This window comes from Nasonia vitripennis, chromosome 4, assembly GCF_009193385.2.
Source record: "Nasonia vitripennis strain AsymCx chromosome 4, Nvit_psr_1.1, whole genome shotgun sequence".
NCBI lineage: Eukaryota > Metazoa > Arthropoda > Insecta > Hymenoptera > Pteromalidae > Nasonia > Nasonia vitripennis.
Genome location: NC_045760.1, coordinates 3,169,086 through 3,192,005, shown reverse-complemented (window position 1 = coordinate 3,192,005; position 22,920 = coordinate 3,169,086). Strand labels below are relative to the sequence as shown.

Sequence of the window (22,920 nt, the reverse complement as noted above, 5' to 3'; positions counted from 1 at the left end):
ACAATGGGCGGCAGTGCTCATTAGGCGCACATAACTCTATTGAGAGGGTCGGCAAGTACCAGCACAGGAATGTATAGTTATAGATCGAGGAAAACCCGAATCGGACCCGCCGAAGCGCTTCTATACCTGCGCGCGCCGTATCCACCCCGTAATTATCGTCAATACCGTTTTGGAAAAACCCCTGGCCAGCAGCAGCACATTTTCCACACACCGTCTTGGTAAGGCATCCACGTGCGTCCAAACAGATAAACTCACAGAGCTTCTTCCTTCTATATATATATATATATATATATATATATATATATATGTACCTATGTACCGATCTCGATTTGTTGTGACTAGATCAGGCGCCACGATGTAGTCCCTGTGCACATGCTTACGCTCGCTGACTTCTCGCCGCGGACGTTTGTTGCTTTTCCGCGATAAGCAAAGCCGCTTTTCGCTATACATAAGTGCTCTGCTCGTGCGGGAGATACACACGTAAATCTGGACTGTCTCGGAGGCGGGGCCGTAAGTGCTCGAGATAGACACGTACGCGCGATGATTCAACAAGGGCGTTCACGGGGAATTTCGAGAGGATGCCCGGAAAATTCGCGAGGTTTTTTCGGCTTTTACACGGGTATGATCTCTGAAGCTCGTAATTCACCGAGCGCGCGGCTGTGTGTTATTACGCTGCGATGTTTGTCGATGACGCGCGCACGTGCGCTCTACTGTGTTTACCGCGGTACACATACGCACTGCATACACACACACACACATACAGTAATCTAGTAATAATCCGCGTATTTCGAGAGCGCGGCCTTGCCCGTTAGCAACGAGAAAAGAAATTGACAATCCAAACAAGGGTATTTCCTCGGGGCGATGACGCACTCGCAGCGCGATGAATTTTCAATTTTCTGAATTAATTAATAATCGATTCCGATAGCGATAACGAGGTCGAATATTAATGACAGTCGCGCCGAAAATTACCATACCCGCTCGCTTTGGGGGGTAAATCGGAGATATATTCCCAAAATGAGAGAGAGAGAGAGAGAGAGAAAACATACCTGATACGATTATTAATCCAGAGCAGAGGGTATATAGGGCAGCGCAGCGTACAATTTTCCAGATTCCTCATTGTCCCGGTACTATGGGTCTTCCTGGTGGCTCTTCTGTTTTCCGGGAGCGGTACCTTTATACAACCAGCCCATATACGTTTAATGCGCTCCATATAGCTACCAACACTGGACCAGACAAACAGCACGGAATTATTACGGCATTACATACCCTCAGTACGTGCTTCGGGCTTGGGGTACTGAGTCCTGTCGACGAACGTGTTTTCCCCTGGGAATATACTGCATTTGGGAAAATTCGAGCAGCCTAACTGATAATCACACTGCATAATCAATCGGAATGCCGAGGAGGTGGGCTCGTTTTGATAGCGCGTCTGTGTTCCGAGTGAATCACAGGATTTTTCGACAGATAGGCCGACGTACTCTCGTGGAACTTTAGGAAAATTTCAGTAACGCGCGTCGAAAATCGTGACGTTCCTCTGTTTACGTTGACGAAAAACGCAAACATTCCTCCTGCATTTTTCCCTCTCCCTCGATCAGATAATCTAAAGTGAGCACTCCTTATCGCCAATTTGAACTGAAGCAGTCGTGGAAATGGCCTGACGTAACGACGACATCAACAACGCCGCTGTGTACAAGAGATAAGCTGCATCGCAAAGGCTTCGTCATGCGGCGCCAGCCGTGCCGCGCCAAACTCCGGTATAACTCCTGCGCCGTTCGACCTGCGGATCGATCGATTAACCGCGTTGACTCGTTTGTTCTTCGATATTTCGGTTTTCTCGTTAATTTATCCCGAAGGCGCTCGTCGTAACAAGTCGTATCAAAAGTGAGTATCAGCTTCTCACGCGCCACTACTCACAGATATTCCCCGCCCGGAAACTGCATACATCTTTGTCCTACGCCTGTCTGGATTCCATTCGCGTGTCGCCATCGAGTAGGTCACTGGCCCGAAATCCATAACGTCCTTGTGCATTCGTTTGACAATACGCCGCCACGGCTGACGTGACTTATATTCGATCAGCTAAAATATGTCGGCGCTTCCGAATAAGCCATTAATATGGAGGCGCACGAGTGCGGCTGCGGTCGCGGGGGCCTAAAAACGGTTTTCCGAATTAGTCACGCTTTTTCCTGGATCTCGCGCGACGCAGCAACGCATCTTTTGGACTTTCTACTCTGTACTCTCTGTGATTCAGATTTTTCAGAGCTCGCGGATTGAGATTGATCGGAGGCTGATTGGAGCTGATTCGTGATTCACTTATAGGACTTTACAAGCTTCATTTTTTCAATTCTCGGCGTTGATTGCACAGTCCGAGGAAAATCGAACACGCGCGGTTATATCTACGTCATAAATGTTTCAGAGCCGTAAACCTCGTAAGCCTCCACACGTGCGCAGGTTTCTAAAAAATCTCTCCCTCTAAGAACCCTAATTCACCGACGAACGCATACCTGACCGGTCCACGCACGAGCACAACTTCCTCGTATATACAGCACGTGTTCTCCACATACCCCGGCCACATGCGTGTACGCAAACGCAGCAATATAATACCCTAAATGGGCCTTCATCCCTCTCGAGAGCTTTTACAGTCGCTACACGTGATTTGGCCATATGTCCACAGTCGGAGCGGCTTAGAGAGCTCCTAAATACTTTCTAAATACACGCGGCTATACCGGTAGTCTCGCCAGGGCTCTCGACTGGACGAGTAAAACGTTCGCGAGCTGTTTTCGCAAGATCGAGGCGCCGAGATTAGCGAACTCTTGACTTTTCGGCCGCGTGTTTGTTGACTCTGCGACTCCGGGTAATAATGCGAGGCAGGGAGGATTTGCCGCTTGGGAGTATAACGTAAGTCGGCAGACGCCCATTACGCCCGGGGAAAACGTAAGGATAAGGCTATGCTTGACTATCTAGATGATCGTTCGATATTTTCTCCAAAGATTTCTCATTACGAGCTTCGGGGAACTAAGCCGCACGCACGGAATGAGCTCACGAGAGCGACCGGGTTATTCGAAGAGAAAGAGCCTGTATCGCGTAAAACGCACACTCGAGTATGATGTATGTTCCGCGGGGATTGCCTGGATGCACAGAGCGCACATCATGCTCGACTTATGCAAGGCTGTGTAGTTTATTGAGCCAGCATTAACCAACGACGCCCAGGCGGAAGGCTTTGATCGGGACAATTTCTCCCGGAGTTCCCCTCTCCTGTGCGCATCAGGGCCGAGGGTCATCAACCGGAACTATACGACCACCAGCAGAGGAAGAAACAACCCAAGCCCGAGCGATTATTGATCCATTAGCAGGTATGATTTAGGGGCCTTAATAGACCGGCTAAACTGCCCCCGGGTCGTATAATGCCGCAGTGGTTTTCCCGGAGTGCCTATACCGTAACAGCGCGAGGAAAGCGAACATAGCTTCCCTCCCTCAATTCATTATCGACGTTTCTCATAGTAAATGCAAATAATAGTGTTGTAGCATTAAACAATTAAATTTGTCAACAAAATTTGAACGGAATAAATCGGATTATAATAGTTTTACATCCTGTAATAAATATAAGGTATGATTGATATTCAATATTATAGGAGAAAAATAAGTGCAAAATACGTGCCTTCATTTTTATTTTAAGTAAATTAAAATACTGTTCTTGCAAGTAAAAAATAATTGTTACAAAATTTTAATCATGCTTTTGACGCTTCAACTAATTTTTGCTTGTTCATAAATTTAGGAAAATAAATCTATATTTTTTGATAACGATAAAGTGTTTCATAATGAATATTAAAAATAATTTCATGAAACTATGATCCGATTTTTTCCATTCAAAATTTGTTGACATTCATTTTTTAGCGATATATAACTTACGTTATTAATTTTATCCACTGTGCATTTTATTGAATTTATCAAATTTTGGATAGGTGAAAGCCCGGGCCGAGACGCTACACTCGTCATAATTTTCAGCCACAAGTCGACACCTTGTTTTCTAACAGGACTACTTTGAGTCCGCCAAACTTTGAGTGGTGGTGGTCGAAAAGGAACTGAGGGAGGGAAACTCCTTCTCTCTCGCACTTACATCTTCCTATTAGAAAAAAAAGTGCCCTATGTTCGCTTTCCTGGCGCTGTTACCTAGGTATACCTAGGCTGGTACTCGAAAGAGAGACAGACCCCCCGCCGAGTTTTGAGGAGAGATTTTCTGGTGGCCAGTCTGTTCCCAGGCTCCTCGCGTTTACGAGCGGACTATACGAGATGGGAGGAGTGTATGGGTGCTCGAAGAATGGGATTATTACGCGGTACCAGCAAGCGCGTGCGACACTCGCACAGTGTTCCGATAACCCAGACTTCCGACACGTGCGCACCCTGTGTTTCTCGACTGTCGGCTAGGCCACAACTGCGCAGTAGTGCTAGATCTCACCGCGTTTATTGCGAGGGAGGATTACGAGATTGCGGGTCCTCTTATACTGCATATCGATATGTTTTCCACGGCGAATCGGAGTAAAAACCGATCGACGAGGTTTTTGTTTGATGATCGTGACCTGATTCTGATGTAAGCGATCGTATCTGAGATCGATGATTGCCGGAGCGCGGGTTTTCCGGGCTTTTTTCTAATCGGCCAAGTCGAGCAGTAGGTGAATTGCCGATAAAAAAGCTCGTCGCGTATGAGCTTGCAAATCATGGCGGGCGTTCTCTTAAATTTAGGTTCAAAAGTAGGGTCTAAATATACATTTTGGATTCGAAGAATTCGCAGTTTTCTAAGTGTTTCGTCACGTCTTTTTACATTTTCCAAAAATATATTTCGAAAAGTCTAGAGAAACCGCGGCTATCAATGCGTGTAATACTGCTTTAAAATATAAATTTTATAGGTTGCTTTGAAGTAAATTTTGGAAAGTACGAAACTTTGATATTAAACGGCACGAGATAAAATTTAATTAAATAAATTATCTCCATTGTACCGACCATTTGTTATAAAAACGGATAATCGCGGAAATCAAATTACTTTTCATCATCACTTATCTTCCTTTATTGAACGCTTTAAACACTCTCTACATGCTTATCGAGGTGGAATTCCCCAATAAAAGTTCAATGAACGAGCCTCGACTTGCCCAACGTTTTGTAACGAAATTAAACCTGCAGGAAATCTTTTCGGCTATTTTGAGAGGACTTGAAGATCGGGGAAATCTCAAGTTCGATTTAATTTAAACGGTACAACACGTATACGCCTTTCTTATCTATATAGATAACGAATAAAAATGTGCAATAAACTGTGCCTGATGAGAGAAATTTTAATTTATAAACGTCTACACCTTGCTTTTGTGTATAAAATTATTCATGTGCCTCGTGAATTACTTCGTAAGTATTACATTCTATTACAACACTTTGTAGCTGTATAAATATGACTTGTGATTATGAAATTTTACTTATACTTTTTTTCAGACAAAGCCAAAATAATCCGGCCATACATATAAATTATGATTTAATTTTTGCCAAAATGTATCTATTATTAGAAATGCATTCACGTTTGAAATTTATTAATCGTCTAGAACTTCGAGTATTTTGGGAAAGCTATGTGTACTCATTTTCGCATGCAAGTAAATAATCAGGAATAATGTTCATGCATAACGCTGTATTGTAAAAATGAAATAACAAAGGATTTGATTGAACTTGATATTCACTTGAAATTTATTTTCCTGTACATTTTGACATAGGCCTAAACATCTTTTTATACAGTTTACTACATAGAAAACAGTTTCAAATATGTATTCGGAACTTCACAGTTAACCTAATTGTACAACAGTTATTAAAAATAATTCTGCTGAAAAGTACATTGAAGTAATCGGATTCTATGGAACAATTGTAAAAGTGAAGTGTGAAAAAACCGATCTTTTGTAATCGACGTACGTGAACTTTTACAAAATTCTTAATATTTATAGCGCTAACAATGTATTGGATTTATTGAATAGAATAATCCACATTCTATGGATTGTTATATATATATATATTTTAGATAGCATTATTTAACATTACCGTATTCACCCGAAACGATAAATATGAAAACATAAAATATCGACAAAAAATTAATGCGCTATTATTTGTGAAAAAGAGATTCTATTACTTTTTTGATAAATCATGTTCTCACGTTTGAGACTCGCAAAGTGAATATAAACATATGAATTTCTAATTCTAAATATCTCGTAGATCTAGTAACAAAAGTGAAATTTTACATCCAAGTCAAGATTAAACTTTAAAATGCAATAATAAAATATAATTAAGGTCCTAAAACTTGCTTTCTATCCATATGTATATTTAAAGGGTGCCACTTTGTCTGCCCAGTTAGTCATTAAAATCTCCGAAATTCTTCCGCGTGATTCGTCTGCTGTGAAACTTTGCCCTCGCCTAAAAGACCGCGGTAACGACGACCTCGTCTTCTATTTTCAGTTCACGAGACGATCCGCACTTGGGCGTCGTTCTCTCCCTTTTTCCTGGAGTCTAGACATGCAGCGCAAAAGAAGAGAAAAGAAGTAAGAAAATTTCTGTTCGGATGCTTGGAGAGTCGGGGGTTGAAACACGCGCCCGACGTCGTGCTCCAAGTCTCGAAATAACACCAGCGAGGTCCTTGCTCCACATATTTACATAATCCCGAAACGGTCTCGGGCACTCGCGATACTATACCGTTAATACATAAGAGAGCTTTCATTCGGGCTTACGGCAAGAGAAACGTATATTCCCATTGATAACATTCTTTTTTTTTAAATCGAATGCAAGCTCTCACACTAATTTAATTATCATTTACTTTATAAAACTTTTTACGACGCGAACGTGTGGTAAAAAAGATTAAATTTCACCGATAATGTTACTGTACACGTTTATTACTAAATCTATAAGTTTCTTATAAAATCTTTTATATATAAATATAATATTTATTATAAAGAGAAAATTCGTCAGTTTTGCATTTTTGAGCGATTTCAATCTAAACGTGAGCGTCTGCATAAAAAAGATTCATGACTTGAAACGGTTGCTGCATCCTTTTTGAGGTTTGAAAATTTACAAGAACCAGGTCCTAATGAAAATTTGATTATTTCTGTATACAAAGAATTGACGCATACGATACATATATTGATATAATTCACGTGACTCATGACTTCAGAGACTTTCAGAATTAAAAAAAAACCTACCTACATAATTGGTTATAACGGATTGTCGAATAATGACGAATATTTTAAGCTCAGTCATTGAATTAACGGTGATTTGTACGATTCGTATTTTTGATCGTTCGCACGATAAACATAAATAATAACGCATCTGCTTCGAACTTATATGCGAAGTTTTGGAAAACCGAAGAATAACAACACACGCTATACTTTATATTTCACTGGTTATTTAGAAACGAAATGTATATTTATATCCAGATAGTGAACAGTAAGTAATTTTCACGGCAGTTCTGAGCGTAAACTTCAAAACTTGCGGAAGAATAAAACAGTACGTATAACATAACTACGCAACTAAACCGCGGCCAATTCTCCTAAATTCTAAAAACAATTATATTCTTGTTTATGTACACGTACTTGGCACCCGCTCGCATTCCTTCTTTAAACCAGGAGAAGCATACAAAGTTAAGTTGTTCGATAAATCCAAGTCTTTAAAATACATGCGTCGGAATAAATTTAGCCGCAAAAGAAACAGAAGGATGGAATACAGATAAAAAAATTTTAATCGTTAACTAGCAGAGTATCACGCCATTGGGTTATGGACTCAGACGTAACGCAGCGAATATCATTTTTCAACGTTAACTAATCAAAGCTCCGACTATGATCCGTTTGTCAATTCAATGTACAATTACATTGAAAGGTCGGTTATATTTACAATTGTAATTCAAAGTGATGTGCGAGCAAAGCCTTCAACCGCCATAACCCAAACGGCGCATCACCCTCGCTAATCGCAATTATCGAAACCTCCTCAAGCCGTGAGCATCGAAGCTTTAGAGGGGAAACCAATTCGCGCGAGTGTCATCCTGTAGGCCTCGCTGTCATCCTCGTCGTCGTCCTCGTCGCTGTCGTCGTCGCTGGTGAGATCAGGAGGCATCGATGGAGTGGCTCCGAGCCTGATGAGCTCCTTGGCTAGTCGCTCGTCGACGCAACTGGCCAGATGGTAAGCCGTGACTCCGGCGTATGTGGCGGTGTCCAGCTTCGGCCGGCCTTCTTGAACCAAGAGATAAGCGATATCGAGGCGGCGTTTCTCGATCGCCAGGTGGAGGGCTGTGCGGCCGCTCAGGCCCTCGCGTGCGTCGGGGTCGGCGCCGAGGAGCAACAGGTGGCGGACCAGCTCGGCGTGACCCTGGGATGCTGCTAGGTGGATGCACATCTCGCCTGAAATTCAGAAAGAAAAGTTAGTTATATGATCTTTTCTTTTTATTTATCAATGGTTTTTAATTAGTTATTTGACTGATACGACGAATCATTGGATAAAATAACGATAATGCGACGCATCACGTTCCGTCTGCTGTCATCACGACGATTTAAGATGAATTAGCGAGTGAATTCGTGTAATTGCGTTTCGGATTCTTTCTGAAAAGAGTGATTCAATGAAATTTCCGCTCGACGCGCGGGATTGCTGTAGTTTAAAAAAATTTTCCCCTGACCCACGCGCTACTTTTGTAGAACTCCCGATTCATCATTATATGCACAATGCACTGACGTGGCGTATACGTTAAAATAATAAAATATTTTCGAGGAAGATTGCAAAATTTCTCGCAAGCGCGCGAGATTTAAAATCTCAGCGAAAAGCCAGTTCATTCACATCTGCAGCCTCCTCGAGTAATCTCCCGCGCGTTCATTCACAACTCCGTCTCGAACTTCTTAATGATTCGCGAAGCATCCATCATTTTCGTCTTTTTTCCCCCAAAATAACCCCTCCATTTAGCATTTCCTCCTCTAAAAAAAAAAAAAAATCAGCTGACTCCTAAACCATCGTGTACTTTCCTCATCCTCTCTGTCTCTCACACACACTCTCTCAGCCATACACTCAATGTTCGGCCGAGTCACACGGTGCCTTTGGCATCTTCTGCGTAAAGTCGCGATAGAAGGTGCGGCGAGACATCGGCTGAGACGTTAGCTCTGAATCACACACACAGGCAGCTGCCGCGAGTTGGCCGACGTCCCGTGGTCCAAACTAGGCGATCAAAGGCGCGCCCGGTTCCTCTAAATTTAACCGCCGTCGTCGCGACTCGTCTCGTCTCTTTCTTTCTCGTACTCTCTCGCGCCGGTCATAACAGCGGCGGCGCATCGCGCATTCTATTCTTGGGCTCCGCGAATTTCTTTTTCCGACGTCGGGGGTTATTTTCGACGGGACACGCACACCGCCCGCAGTCGTACACACGTGGTAAACAAAAATTCGCACGCGAGCGGTTTTATTTTATTTTTGTTTTCTCGCATCGCCCCGAGAGCGTGTGGACTGTGGAGGTGGGCGGTATGGTAGATGAGTTTACGGTTTACAAACAAGCTATAACGAGAGACCCTGTGTTTTGGAATTTCGTCGACTGTCAGGTGTTTCGGGAGCAAACGGCTATATACTATTCGCCAAAAAAATAAGGCTTTCCGCGTGGGATGCCTGAATTCAGTTGTTTCAAAAATTAATTCAACGCGTCGATTATACGCGCGGAGTGCCGTAAACGACCGAAATCCCCCAATCTCGTAAAAACGAGCGGGTGAAATAACCCAGACCTAAATGTAATCGAATAAAAAGCCGAGCTTCCTCGATCAGCCAACCGGAAAATCAGCGTGCCGCACCTGCGCGCCCCCATCAGCATAATATCCCTACTTCCGAAACCTCGAGTGCAATCGCTCACTCTGGTCGCAGCACATGGCCGTTATAAAGGAGAGCCGTTCACCAAAGTAAACCGAGTCGAATAAGCGCCGCCGATACGCACAACTCGGCCGATATTTCTAGATATCGACTCGGTTTTTCCACGAAGAGAGATCACCTATACACAAGAGCCTGGTTATACGGGCTATATATTCGCGGCTGTCCGGCGCTCGATATCGGCCCCCCGGACTCGACGCCACTGGCGCGAGTGCTGGGGTTTTCCCGAGGCCGCCGCCGACTCGGCTGCAAATAGCCTGGTATACGTATATATAACGCTCTCTCTCTCTCTCTCTCTCTCTCTCTCTCTCTCTCTCTCTCTCTCTTTTAACCCACGCACACATCCACACACGTACGTGCGTACGTACTGACGACGACCTCTGGTCTGGGCCGGCAGCGACGACGTCGACGCGCTCGTGATGTAATTGCGCCGGCAGCCGAATTTATGCTCCGCAGACGAGATAGGAAGAAAAGAAAAAGGTGCACACAGTGTATGTCTTCTCTGCTCTTTCTCTTATTGCGGCGCGAGTGCGGAGAGAGAGTCGACGCGAGTAAAAGTAGACTTCCGGCCGTCCTTCGCCGCCTATGGTGTGTGTGTGTGTGTATATATACTGTGTGCTCTATACGGGCTTGGGGAATTCCCCGAGATTAACTCTTTTCGAGCGCCCGCCGCACATTTCTTTCCTCGTGATTTCGGAGCGCCGGAGAGAGAGAGAGCGTGTGTGTGCTCGCGAAGACGACTTTTACGGGTCTTTTGTTGCGCAAACGCGCGGCTCCCTCGGTCATTGATAAAAGTTCGTCTTCGTGTTAATCGTACATGGGTGTTATTTTTGGAGCGCAAATTTGAATATGGATATGTTATCGGGACTGCTCCTTTTTTTTCAGCTGTTTATAATTCCAGAAATTTACGAGGCTCTCGACGAGAGAGTTACGATCACTTGAGTAGGCTCCGCTGAGCTAATATTCCGAGTCGCGAGCCATGAATAATAGTGTGTGTGTGTGTGTGTGTGTGTGTTCACGTAACGCTGACGTTGTTTACCGAAACAATAAGTCCAGGAGCCTGTAATCGCGGCTGTAATGATTTTTTAACGAACCCGGAACAATAATCAACAAGAACTCGTTATCACACACGAATGCGATAAGAGAAGTATACAAGTATGTCGTAAATTTTCATCGGCGCAAGGCTTTCCGCAAAAACGTATCATCGAGAGACATATAATACTAGAACTATGTAATCAATCCGACCTCCTATTGTAAGGTACTCACATGCGAGGCACTCGGTAACCCGAGCGTCGTCGCACAATAGCCTGCGAGAGTGTCCGTGTGGTGTAACGCGCGTGAGCCGGTAAAAAAAATCGGTTTTCCCCAAGGCTGCGATAGATTAAAGAAACACCAGCCGCGCGGCGACAAAAGAGTTCGGCGCGTTGCGTTATAAAACGCACACTTATACGAGCGGCGCATCTCAAGCAATTAACTGGATTCCTCGCGGCCGTGCACAAAGAAAAGAAACTAAGTATCGCCTGTGTGTGAGTGTGTATAAGAGCTGCAATAAAATCATCGCGAGCGGCGAAAAAAAGAGCGGAGGAGAAAAAATGCGCGTGCCGAGCAGCTGCGCGAGCGCGAGCAGCCTATAATACATCCGCTGGGGAATCCCAATAAAGAGGCTCGGCCGACAACGACCCCCGACGCCGCGATGCAGGAGAGTATAGCGTATACGAGCGAGAGAGAGAGAGAGAGAGAGAGAGAGAGAAAGAGGACTCGAAGCTTCGAACGATCCTCGAGAGCTGGAGGAAGAAAAAGATCTATAATTGGGGGACTGTGCGGGATTTCCGCGCTAGCGATCGTTATACTCGTCTCCGGCTAATTTATCCATTTTCACTGCAGCTTCTCTTGATAAAGACAATAAACTCGCCGCGGTTTTAACTCACTCTGACTTGTATAGGAACTGGAATTCTAGTTCGCGGAAAAAGACGCTTGATTTTATGTCTTAGTTCTCGCGAGTACAGCTAGGAGACGAGTTTTTTTTTCGGTCTCGACCCGCGATTTCATACCTGGGCCACGTTTTTTATCGCATCCACCATGACCAACTCGAAAGAACTATAAGATAATTTTTCTCGGAGTAACTAACGCGCCGCATTATCATATGACGCATAAGTGCATCTAATTATACGTTCGTTGCATGCCACGCTTAGTGTGTTTGCATAAGCGAAACTATATTTTATCAGCCGCGCGCTGTAACGTCAAGAAAAAATATATGTTAAACGCCAGAACGTCCTTTTCGCAGATCGTATTTATCTTTAAACAAACATTTGCTTGCTTCGATCGTCGGCCGTTGAACATGCGATTCGCGGAATCTACATCCGTCTTCGTGCGAGTTCAACGATTTAACTTTTGCGTAGTTTCGCAGCGACAAACAAAAAGGTGATTTTCCGAAATCGAGACTCTTACGCAGTCGGCGCGTGTCGTCGCAGAAATTTAAAAGTACACCCTCGAGAGTCGCGAACTAACAAAACGATAAATCAAAGCGCTTCGCTCGCTGCGCGCATCGCAAAGAAAAGAGTCTCAAGGTTGATCCAAACGCGCGCTTTCAGCTAAATCAGAAATGCCGCGTAAATATATAGCGAGAGCAAAACAAGGCAATACGAGGACGCTCGGAATCGGCGGAGTTTAAAGCCTCGAGTGGACAATGCTTGAGAGACTATAGATACTCGAAATCCGCGTGGCTAGGCAGGTTTCGTCGTGTATTACATAGCGAGTCGTCCGAGTCCCGTTACGAGAGATCGTCGTCTTTCCAGCTTTTCCTTCCTTTTCGGAGCGCGCGATTTTTGAGCCGCGGAATTCCCATACGCGTGATGTCATGCATTTTTGCGTCTCTGAGAGACTCTCTCGTGGCGATAATTAGCGGCCTAGAGAATTTCGAAGGATAAATTACGCCTTTCGGGAGGAATATTGCGCTTTCTTTTTCGGGGCCCGAAATATATTGCTGCACCGGGTCTCTAGAGATTTCGATTTTTATTCCTGCGCGTTTATCTCTCTCTCTCTCTCTCTCTCTCTCTCTCTCTCTCTCTCTCTCTCTCTCTCTCTCTCTCTCTCTCTCTCTGCGAGTTTCGTAAGCCTTATATAGTTATATATTATAATATTAACGCTATCAGAGCCGCTTCAGCAATCGGACAAAAAATGATTATTTTTGTAAAATGACGTATCGCGCTCGAGGACTGATAAATCCTTCGTAAAAAATGTATGTGTACAGCTGAAATAAGAGCTAACGAGCTCTTCTGAAAAAGAAGTTTTTGAGAGAGATGGCCGCACGTTTATCTTTTTTTCGAACGACTGTAGGGCATGTGTCAATCACGTCGATGCTTCGTTTGTATTAGATAAGACGTATGACTGTACAGCAGACAAACGAGTTTTCGAAATAATGCCGCGATCAGCTGGCGGACGCATAATCGGATGCACGTATGCGTCATGTACGTAATGCAGCGTGTTGTCGTTGCTTCGAGAAAAACTCATTTCGTCATTCCTTGGACTTAGCTATGGTGGATCGAAGAAAAATCTCTGTCCAGGTATAAAATCGCGAGCCGACCGAAAAAACTAGTTTCCTATTTATAGCTGTATATCCTAATCGAATCGAGCATCGTTTTCCTCGAACTGAAATTCCAGTTTTTGTATGCCAGAAGTAAATTAGTCTTTTCGAATTGAGAAGAAGCATTAATAAGCTGCATCAAAAATCAATAAATTATTTAGATAAGAGAGTATAACGAGCTAGGGAATCCCATTATAGATCGTTTTCTCCTTCTCACGTGTTTGTTCTGGTTCCATTACACAATATCTCATCTAAATTGGACGATGTGTTTTTACGGAAACACTTATACGCCGATGAAAATTTACGGACGCCCGCATGCTCGCTTACTTCCCGTATCATTCAGCCGTCCACTTATAGAAATGTACATAATGCAGTAACGAATCATTAGAATTGATCGGTGTAGGTTGTTACGAGTTCGTTATAAAATCATTACAGCCACGTGTATAAAGCAAAATAACAAGACCACATGACGAGGCTAATACGCAAATAGAAAAAAGAGATAAAGCAAAAATGCGAAAAACCCACGAAAACGACGTAATTGAAACATTGTTGCAATCTGTCCCCAATACAAGCGCACACTTATATCAATCGCGCGATAACGATATTCTTCTATATATATACACACGCAAACATTATAGCGCGAAGCGAAACTCGCCGAAATTTTCCGATCATATCGCTCTATACCGCACGAAACCTGATCTCCTATAGATACTCAAGATAGAGTCTAACACACATTATAGATACGGATGGCCAACAAGGTATACCTATAGGCCAAAAAAGTGGACGTCTCGGCTTATCGAAATCAGGCGCGACCGTTGACCCTGATGTCGGCGCAACAATGTCGTATATATCGACGAGCTATAGCCGCCTCGCGAGAGAAGAGGAACTCGCGCGTCATCTTCTCTTCCTTCTTCTCGCTCATTCGTGCGCGATCTCCCACACGGGATATACACATACACAGCGTCTACAGTCTGTACGTATAAGCTATGCTATAGGCATGTGCGGCTCGCGGAAAGCGGCGGGGAAAGCCGAGCAGCTCCTCCTTCTCGGCTATAGCATATCGGAAAACGAATAGCAATAAAGCCGTTATAAAGTTCTTGGCCGCGCGCGCGCCGAGAATAATTCTCATCGAATTTGCTCGACTTATCGACTTTTCTGCGCTCTTCTTCTCTCTGCGCTGTGCAAGCGAGTTATAAGCTGTGCGTTTAATCGCTCACGATTAGGTCAATGAGTGGCTATATACGTCAACAAAAAAATAGACTGGCGATTAATCTGTCTGCTGGCTATAGTGTGGTTGGTAAATTAATAGATACCGCTTTTGTAAAAGTACACTATCAATCAAAAGCTTGTTCGATCGAATTCGGCAAATGATTTTTTCGAGTGACTACGGTTAGATAAGTCATAAATGCAGGTGACGATCGTCCAATCTAGCGCGAGTCTTATCAAGAGAGAGAGAGAGAGAGAGAAAGAGAGAGTAAATTTAAGATCGGGATTTCCCAAAGGTAGGGCTTGACGAAAGAGCACACTTGCGTAGATTATCTGGCGCCAGCTCGAGAGTGCTATCGCTCCAGTATTTACCGAGGAAAAATTTATCTCGGTAAACAAATTTTTCAACAAAAATGAACTTGACTTGCTCATGGTGATATTCTCTCGTATCAGTCAATAAAAATATAATTATCGCGAGGCGTTGAATTGCTGTTGATGAATTCAAAATTTCTTATGCAAGAGAGATTATTTTTAGCGATAAGCGAGAATGAAACGTCTGTGCTTACCATCGAAGTTTCGTTGCTCCAGGTTCTGGGGTAAGGAAGGTACCGTCTTGCCTGGCTCCAGCCATGTTCGTTCGTTAGGTGTGATTGGATTGGTCAGGGCTTTAGCACAGTTCAGATCTCCAGAATTGCAAGCAAGATGAAGCGGCGTGTTTCCTTTGAAATTCCTTACAGTGGGATCAGCTCCAGCCAGTATCAACCGTCTCACCACTCTGGGTTGACTCTTTAATACTGCAAGATGTAATGCTGTCTGGGCAGCGTCGTTTATGATGTTCAGCAAACAAGGATGAGGTGCTGCATTGATCAAAAAGAAGGCTGCCTCGATGAATCCCTGGTGAATGGCGATGTGAAGTTGTCTAGAGGAATAAATTTGCTGGTTAGTTTATTTGCCAAGTTTTGTTATACATGCAGCAAGCAGGAAATAGACAAAAAGACAAATCACCAGAATTGAGTATTACAAAGCAAACTACTCTTTCCACGTGTCACTTGTCGATTGAAAAGACTTGGTAAGCAGGAAGCATGAGCAGTGAGAAAATCTGATAATCAATACTTACGTATCACCATCATCATCTTGAGTATAATAGATTTCCCATGGCTCTTGTCCCTCGTTCTTAACCTCTGTGGAAGCCAATTCCTCTGACTCCAAGTCGATGGTGCCACTGTCCAATACATTCAGAGTATTCTCCTTCAGTGACAGCTGACCCAAACTCTCAGTGAGTCCTAGATCCAATCCACTCTCGCAAGCCTTAGCAGGTTCAGGAGCTATATTGGTCTCCTCCTCATAGTTCCTTTCCTCGTTCTCCGGCTCTATGCTTAGACTCGAGCTCATAAGGTTACTGCCGGACAGGAATCCGGAGTCGGCTTGCGAATCCACCTGCTGTTTGTCCTCCTTGGCCTCTGGCCCGTCCGGGATGTCCCTTGCCTTCCACATCCTGTCAACCGTGAGCTCACACTTCAGGAAGCACTAGCTAAAAGAGCAAGCGACGAGATTAGAAATTTTCACGCGGAGAGCCGCGTCGTATTAAGTGGCTGCAGAGACTGGAAGAGAGCGAGCCGCGCGAAAGCACACTTTCACTTTTTCAACCGGCCAAATTATAGCCAAGCGAGTGAAAACGCGACGATTAGAAACTGTGTGAGGTTAGCTCAGCATCTCGGAACGAAAACTCGCGGATCGATGCAGGCGATTTATAAACACATACGTTAGCTCCGGCGCGTAAACAAGGAACTCCGTGTTATCAGGCACTTTCCGCGAAGAACGTTCGCATAACGAGTGTACGCGCAGAAGAGCGTAAGGGTATAAAAAAGAAGCATCTATGCAGTCTTTAAAAATTTCCACGCGCGTAAACATTCGATGGATGCACGACTCTGACGTAGACACGATTATAGAGCAAACACAGAGAAGCACATAGGAGATTGAACACACACACACACACGCGCGGCTATAAGTGCGAAATATACATACGTTGCGGGGGCGGCAAGGCTGGCTGCAGACGACGTGCTCGGCGAAAAGTCAACAGGAAAGCTTTCCTCCAGCAGTTGCGTGGGCCGCGAGTGTGTGTGTGTGTGTCTTTCTCTCACGCTCGTTCTCCCTTCCCCGCGATCACTCGCTGCTCCGAGTTCCAAAGTTCTCGCGCTCTCTCTCTCTCTCTTTCACGTACACGACGCGTCACTTTTTCCTCGGCATATCTCGGTCGCGCACGCGCGCACACTGTACACTCTCGCTCTGCCGCGTATATACGCGTGTATTATTTCGAGTTGGCACTGCGCGGGGAAAACCGTCGTCTCTTCCTGGTCTGCGGCTCGGAGAATATACCTCGCGCTATATGTCCTCTCAGCAGAAGAAGAGGCGAAGCAGTAGCAGCAGCAGCGACGAGCAGCAGCGTCTTGGCATTCTTGTTGTTGTGGAGCGACTGGAACGGCGAAACGAGAGACACGACAGCGCGCGATCGTTGCGAGCTGCGTTAGCGCCACCTGGCGGCGATGGCGCGCTTGTTCGAACGTTTAACGATGCAGGGTATTTCCCAGAATGCAGCTGCTGGCCTGCTGCTGAATTATGTGGTTGTCGGGGGGGAGGGGGGGGCCCTTATTGCGCGAGCGATTTCTTTCTCTCTGTCTCTTGGGTGGGCTACAGTAGCGAGAGAGAGAGAGAGAGAGCGTGTAATTATCTACCGATGAGTTAATTTAATTTGTATCTTACTTTTGCGTTGATCGGAAAATTGATCTGATATGGTCAGATTTTTCATCAGCGACGAGGAGCAAGTGCGGCAACGCTATTGTGTCTTATGCACATAGGGCTTGGCGCCGGCGGAGTCAGCCGAAGGTCCTTCAAGGAGCCTCAAAGACCGAGGGAGGGGGAAGGCGTCTGCGTGGGCGGTTCATCCGGTACATCCTATATAATGGGCGGGCGGAGAGCTATGCATACAGGAGAGACTCCAGACGAGAGTATACCTGAGCGTCGGCGAACTCGAAACGAACGGTCGCGAGAAATAACGATGCAATTTATGGCATAGTATGGGGAACTAAAAAATATGAGTGATGTATAGTTATTGGGTTATTCGGTATGTCTTTATTTGAATATCAGTAAGGCGCGAAGGATATTGCCTTTCTCTAAATCTATTTTAACAGAAGTCTACGTCTATACAGCTAAAATTTGCATAAATAATCAATATGTACAAAACTAATCATGCATCAGGCATTAAATGGTCGTCAGCAGTCGGATTACAATAGAAAGAACGTCTTTTTCACTGCTCGCGCGGAGCATTTCTGTTATCAGCGCTGCCTCGAGAAGCACCGGCTAGTCTTCTCATTTGACATTTATAGCAGTCAACCGCGTACTGAGCCATTGTCCTCGAAACCAGTCCAGGCACAGTACGATCAAACGCCACGTGGATGTCTTCCTCAAACTGAGTCATAGGGCGAAGGTAATGATGCTTGATGAAACTGACGGTTTGTTTCATGGTATTCCTATAGTTGGGAAAAAGGTTGAGATGCCTCCTGAATGCCTTGCCGAATTTTTCGTTCCGCATGGGCTTTGCGATCTGGCAATTGCATTTGGTCAAAAGATCCAAATAGGTCCAATATCCGATGAGCGGCTCATCCCTTGCCATGCGGATTTCCGCGACGCAAGCTTGGTAATAATCCCACAGTTCGGGTTCCTGCTGGATGCGCTGCTCGTCCTTCCAGGCGGCCGACGGCAGCAGCGAGAGGCCCGTGTGCAGTGCCAGGGCTCTGAGCACCATCTGGACCGTCCCGTTGGTATGATCCGACGTGAGCATCAGATCGAACGGTGTGTTACCGAACTTGTCCTTGAGGAACAGCATGTCCGAGTCAATGTCCAGAAGTATCCATATTGTGGTCTCGTTCCGTTGCAGACAGGCGGCATGCAAGACACTGCGACCTCTGTCGGATTTCATGGCGATGTCAGCGCCACTTTCGAACAAAGCTGTCATCATGTCGTAATGGCCCCTCACGACGTGCTTGGCAGCGAGGTAGAGTGGAAACATGCCGCACACCACTCGCGCGTTCGCGTTCGCCCCGCGCTTCAAAAAGAGCCGTACCTGGAAAACGAGCCAGTGTACATTTTTGACAGTTGCACTCTACCGTCATACCTACCAATGCGATATTTCCCGTGTAGATAGCCCCGTGTAACGGCTGGTACTGGCCAATCGAGCTTTCGTCGTCTAGCGAGGTGCCTCTGTCGATCAAGATCCTGGCTAGCTCGCAAACGTTCTCCATGGCGTTTTCCGGCCGGACAAGCGCCAGGTAGTGCAAGGCGTTCATACCTGTTCTGTTCTTGTCGGCAACGTTCGCTCCGAATTCGAGCAACAGCTGCAGCAATTTGACGGGAGCGCCGCTCAAAGCTGCCATGAGCAGTGGTGTTATGCCGCGCTTGGCATCGGTCGCGTGGATGTCTGCTCCTCTTTCGAGAAGCAACCTAGCCGCCTGGACTCGACATTTTCTCACCGCCGTATGCAAGGCCGTCCAGCCATTCGGATCTCGAGCATTCACGTCGGCTCCGTGTTCGGTTAGCAGAACGAAGAATCGGTCGTTCCACGGAGAGGGATACATCAAGAGAACACATTGGAGGATACTGGTTCCCTCGGCGATAATATAGTTGTTAGGACTGAATAATACGAATCCGAGGAACTCGTTTACGTTGGCAGCCGACTGCACCAGCAGCTCGGCCGATTTTTGATAACACGATAGAATCGCGGTCCACAACAGCGAGAGCCTCTGGCCCTCCATTGGAAATATTTGACGGAAGGCCGGTTCCAGTCTCACTAGTCCTGTCATCAGGTCATTTTGATCCTTGCACCTGGGGGAAGAAACGAGCGCTTGCAGCTGGATGCTGCTCCTGGTTTGACAGCGCACGCGGAAGATCTTGCTGAGCGTTTTATGCAGTAGGTTGTCATAGTTTTGGATGGCTTCCTCCTCGTACGGATTTGATGGCAGGAAATCCAACCAATATCTTTGATGGGCATTGTAACGTAATACGGGATACGTCATCTTCGTGTGCGGAGCCAACGTTTTGTTTGTACTTAACACTACAAATCTATATTGGTACGACTCGATATTGCGACGCGGTTTATCAACACTCGCTCGCGGATCTCTCAAGACTGCCCGAGGCCCCAACGCTTCTATATGGGGCGTGGAAAAGTCGCCGGGCCATTTCTCCATTTCTCCCCACCTTGACTGATGCCGCGATATATACCTTTTTCGGTTGCCATATTGCTAATACAAATATTTTCGAAGGTGTTGTATGGTTAAATAAAGGGCAGTTGTAGATAGATATGGTTATCTATTGTCTTTATTAAAATATAATTCGTACATAAAAAATTAATGTAAGTCTGCGTCCACACCTGAGATTTCCATAAATAATCAGAGTGCAAAACTTGTCAGGTTTCGCATACGTTTGAAACAGGTTTTTTTTTAGAGTTTGTCAAACCATTAAATTCTCCGGAATTTGTTGCTTGTTCGTATTTCCAGGATGCTGCCGAACTGTTGAAGACGAGAAAAAAATGCCGTATTATACATTTTGTAGCTTGCATACTTGCGACCTAGGTTATACCTAGGGTCTGTGTAAATGTCTCGACAACTCACCATAATTGGTACTGTTGTACATCCAGGGATTCATCGTGTATTGCACCGGAACGTTATGCTGCATCATATAATTTTGTATCGTCGGGTTCAATATTAACGTCGGCGGCGGTTTATTGTAAGGTGCGTAATTGAAGTTCGTTGGCATATAAGCGTTGCTCGTCGGCGGCTGGGCGCTAGTTGAAAAATAATCAAGTTTACAATCATATAAATCGTATTAATATATTATATCTAATCAATTTGGTATACAACTTTTAGTACATGTCCATTGGCTTGTACGAAGCAAAGGGTTTTGGATCCTCCACTGTATTCGGAGCATAAACTGACTTTGCTGGCTCGGGTTTCACAGCAGAATAAGCGTTGCTACTGACATTTGTATTAACATTTTGCTCGGGTATGCCCGACATGTGTCTTAAGACTAAGTCCCTCGGTGTTTCACGACACTTTTGCCGTTTTACTCTGAAGCCGTCTTCCGAAGCTGAAAGTCGATAGGATTTTTAATTGAACCTATAGTGGATTCATCTCTCATATAATTATGTAAATACTCACCATACTCTTCCGGAATAAATAGAAATGGCACAGGTGAGCTGAGCTCGCCGTCAGACGGTCGTTTCAACTGGAGAAACACTTTAACCGGCTCATCTATGTTCTGTGCGACGTATCTCGGTGTTTTAAAGATAAGGGCGTACTAAAATATAACAATGCTTCATGTAATAAAACGTAGAGATAAATAGCTTCGAAGAAGCGCGACACAGTATGAAAAGTTCACTTACCTGCTTGTGATATTTTGGAGGACTAAATTCTGCGATAGCTTTCCACGTACTATTCTCATCAAAAAAACATACTTGAATATCACCTTTCGATACCTTCTCACACAGTAAGCAGACGACAGTGCCTCCGCTGACTGGGACTGAAAAATGACTTCGCCACACAATTTGGAGTTTTTCTATAATTTATAAAATAAACATTTCCCGTTAGAAAAAAAAATAGAAAAAAAACGCAACTACTTATATTCAGATCATATCAAAATACTTACTTTTGTGATCGTAGATCGGCACGGAAACCACAGGGTCGAGAGGAATATTGAAATTGCCGTTGTTCCCTAGAAAAACTTGAAAACACAGTCGAACTGCGGTTATATCCATTTTTTCCACTCCTTTTTCAGGTTTGTATCCAGCTGAAACGCCAAAAAAAAAAACAGTGACGCGCTTAGTCCTCGAGTATCACACCTTAATGAAAATGCGCGTAAAATAACAAAAACTTACTTTTGAAAGGGTCCACTCGTAAGCGCTGCCGTTCCTCTAGAGATTTGGCCATATCTTTCTTTTTCACACGCTGAATGCCGATATTGTCGAACGACACTATCGACTGACCCGCGGGTATTTGAAAGTGACAAATGCCCTGCGATATTCCACGTGACTTCCCTATGAGATTGTGCGGATGAGGCATGTAAGGCTCGTCTTTTGTGACGCAAGAAACTACCACGTAAAATGATCCCGTGTAGTTCATAATCTGTTACAAAGATGATAGAATCGATCGATCGGTTGATCGGTGACAAACACTTAAATTTTCTAAAAAATGTTCTTACCTGGATTGTAGGATATGACCTATGATCCTCGTTGGCGTTGACTCCCAAAAGCTCCGCGAATCTGCCTTCGCTGTCATATCTGAATCTGCATTCCCGGTCGGTGGGCTCCTCGATGATTTTGACGTAAGGCTTGCCGCTCGTCATCGTGTTTTTTTTGCTCACTTTGTCACTTAAACACTCGATGTAAACCAAACTCACAAGCACAAGCTTTCTCGAACACTTCCGAGCTCCTATGCTCTTACTAACGCTGATTCAAGTCAACTGGCTTCCAGACATTTGAACCGCCGGTCAGGCTGTTCGAGAAATCGACCCTTTATTGGTGTAGTCGGTACCTCGAGAATTTGACTGGACGCTTGCTAAAACCGCCCCGCCCATACTATATTTCAGTCCCTCCACACTGAGAGAAAAGAAACATTGCAGCAAACGTATATGTTAATTGTTAACATAGGCATGTTCGATTTGAGCCAATAATACGTATGTTAATAGTTAACGTAGCTATGTTATATGTCAAATAGCTGTATGTTAGTAGTTAACATATGGCTGCCCTTTACGATTTTTCATAGACTTTATGAAGTAATCAGATAAAAATTATTAAAAAGCACACTTGTATGAATTTTATTAATGCTGAGTAACTTTACAGTGATATAATGTCAAAATTCAAAATCAGTTGAAATGACACTTATTATTTTATCTCTAGAACTGTCAGATCTGGTATTTAGACCCAAAAGGCTGATGAAAGACAAAATTTTGAATTTTGACATTATATCATTCCAAAGGCACTTTGCATGCTTCCTTCAGTTGCTTTTGTTCTATTATTAATGATTTATTGATTATTCATGATAAATAAACCCTCAAGAATATTTTTTGTATGAAAGAGGATGACGGATTTTGAGGTTAGGCGGTACGAGAGAAACGCCATCTGCACGCAACACTACGCACGATGGCCATGAAATTCGTATGTTAACTATTAACATACAGATATTTCCCGCAAT

The 22,920-nt window shown here is 44.6% G+C and overlaps 2 protein-coding genes across 2 annotated transcripts; both read right to left on the bottom strand.

Annotated features, from left to right (window-relative positions):
- Positions 1–5,686: 5,686 nt before the first annotated feature.
- LOC100679695 lies at positions 5,687–22,725 on the bottom strand. The gene is made up of 13 exons (XM_031928487.2): positions 21,929–22,725; positions 21,606–21,852; positions 21,377–21,517; positions 21,114–21,286; positions 20,890–21,028; positions 20,602–20,818; positions 20,344–20,516; positions 20,189–20,241; positions 18,856–19,749; positions 18,072–18,800; positions 15,798–16,207; positions 15,247–15,599; positions 5,687–8,399 (listed from the first exon to the last, which is right to left on the bottom strand). Exons 1-13 carry the CDS (start codon positions 22,070–22,072, stop codon positions 7,990–7,992), a joined length of 4,083 nt encoding a protein of 1,360 aa, XP_031784347.2. The 5' UTR covers positions 22,073–22,725; the 3' UTR covers positions 5,687–7,989.
- LOC100679655 (serine/threonine-protein phosphatase 6 regulatory ankyrin repeat subunit A-like) lies at positions 17,787–19,880 on the bottom strand. Its single transcript, XM_003427466.4, has 2 exons — positions 18,856–19,880; positions 17,787–18,800 (listed from the first exon to the last, which is right to left on the bottom strand). The coding sequence occupies exons 1-2, from the start codon at positions 19,747–19,749 to the stop codon at positions 17,985–17,987; spliced, it is 1,710 nt and encodes a 569-aa protein (XP_003427514.1). The 5' UTR covers positions 19,750–19,880; the 3' UTR covers positions 17,787–17,984.
- Positions 22,726–22,920: the final 195 nt, after the last annotated feature.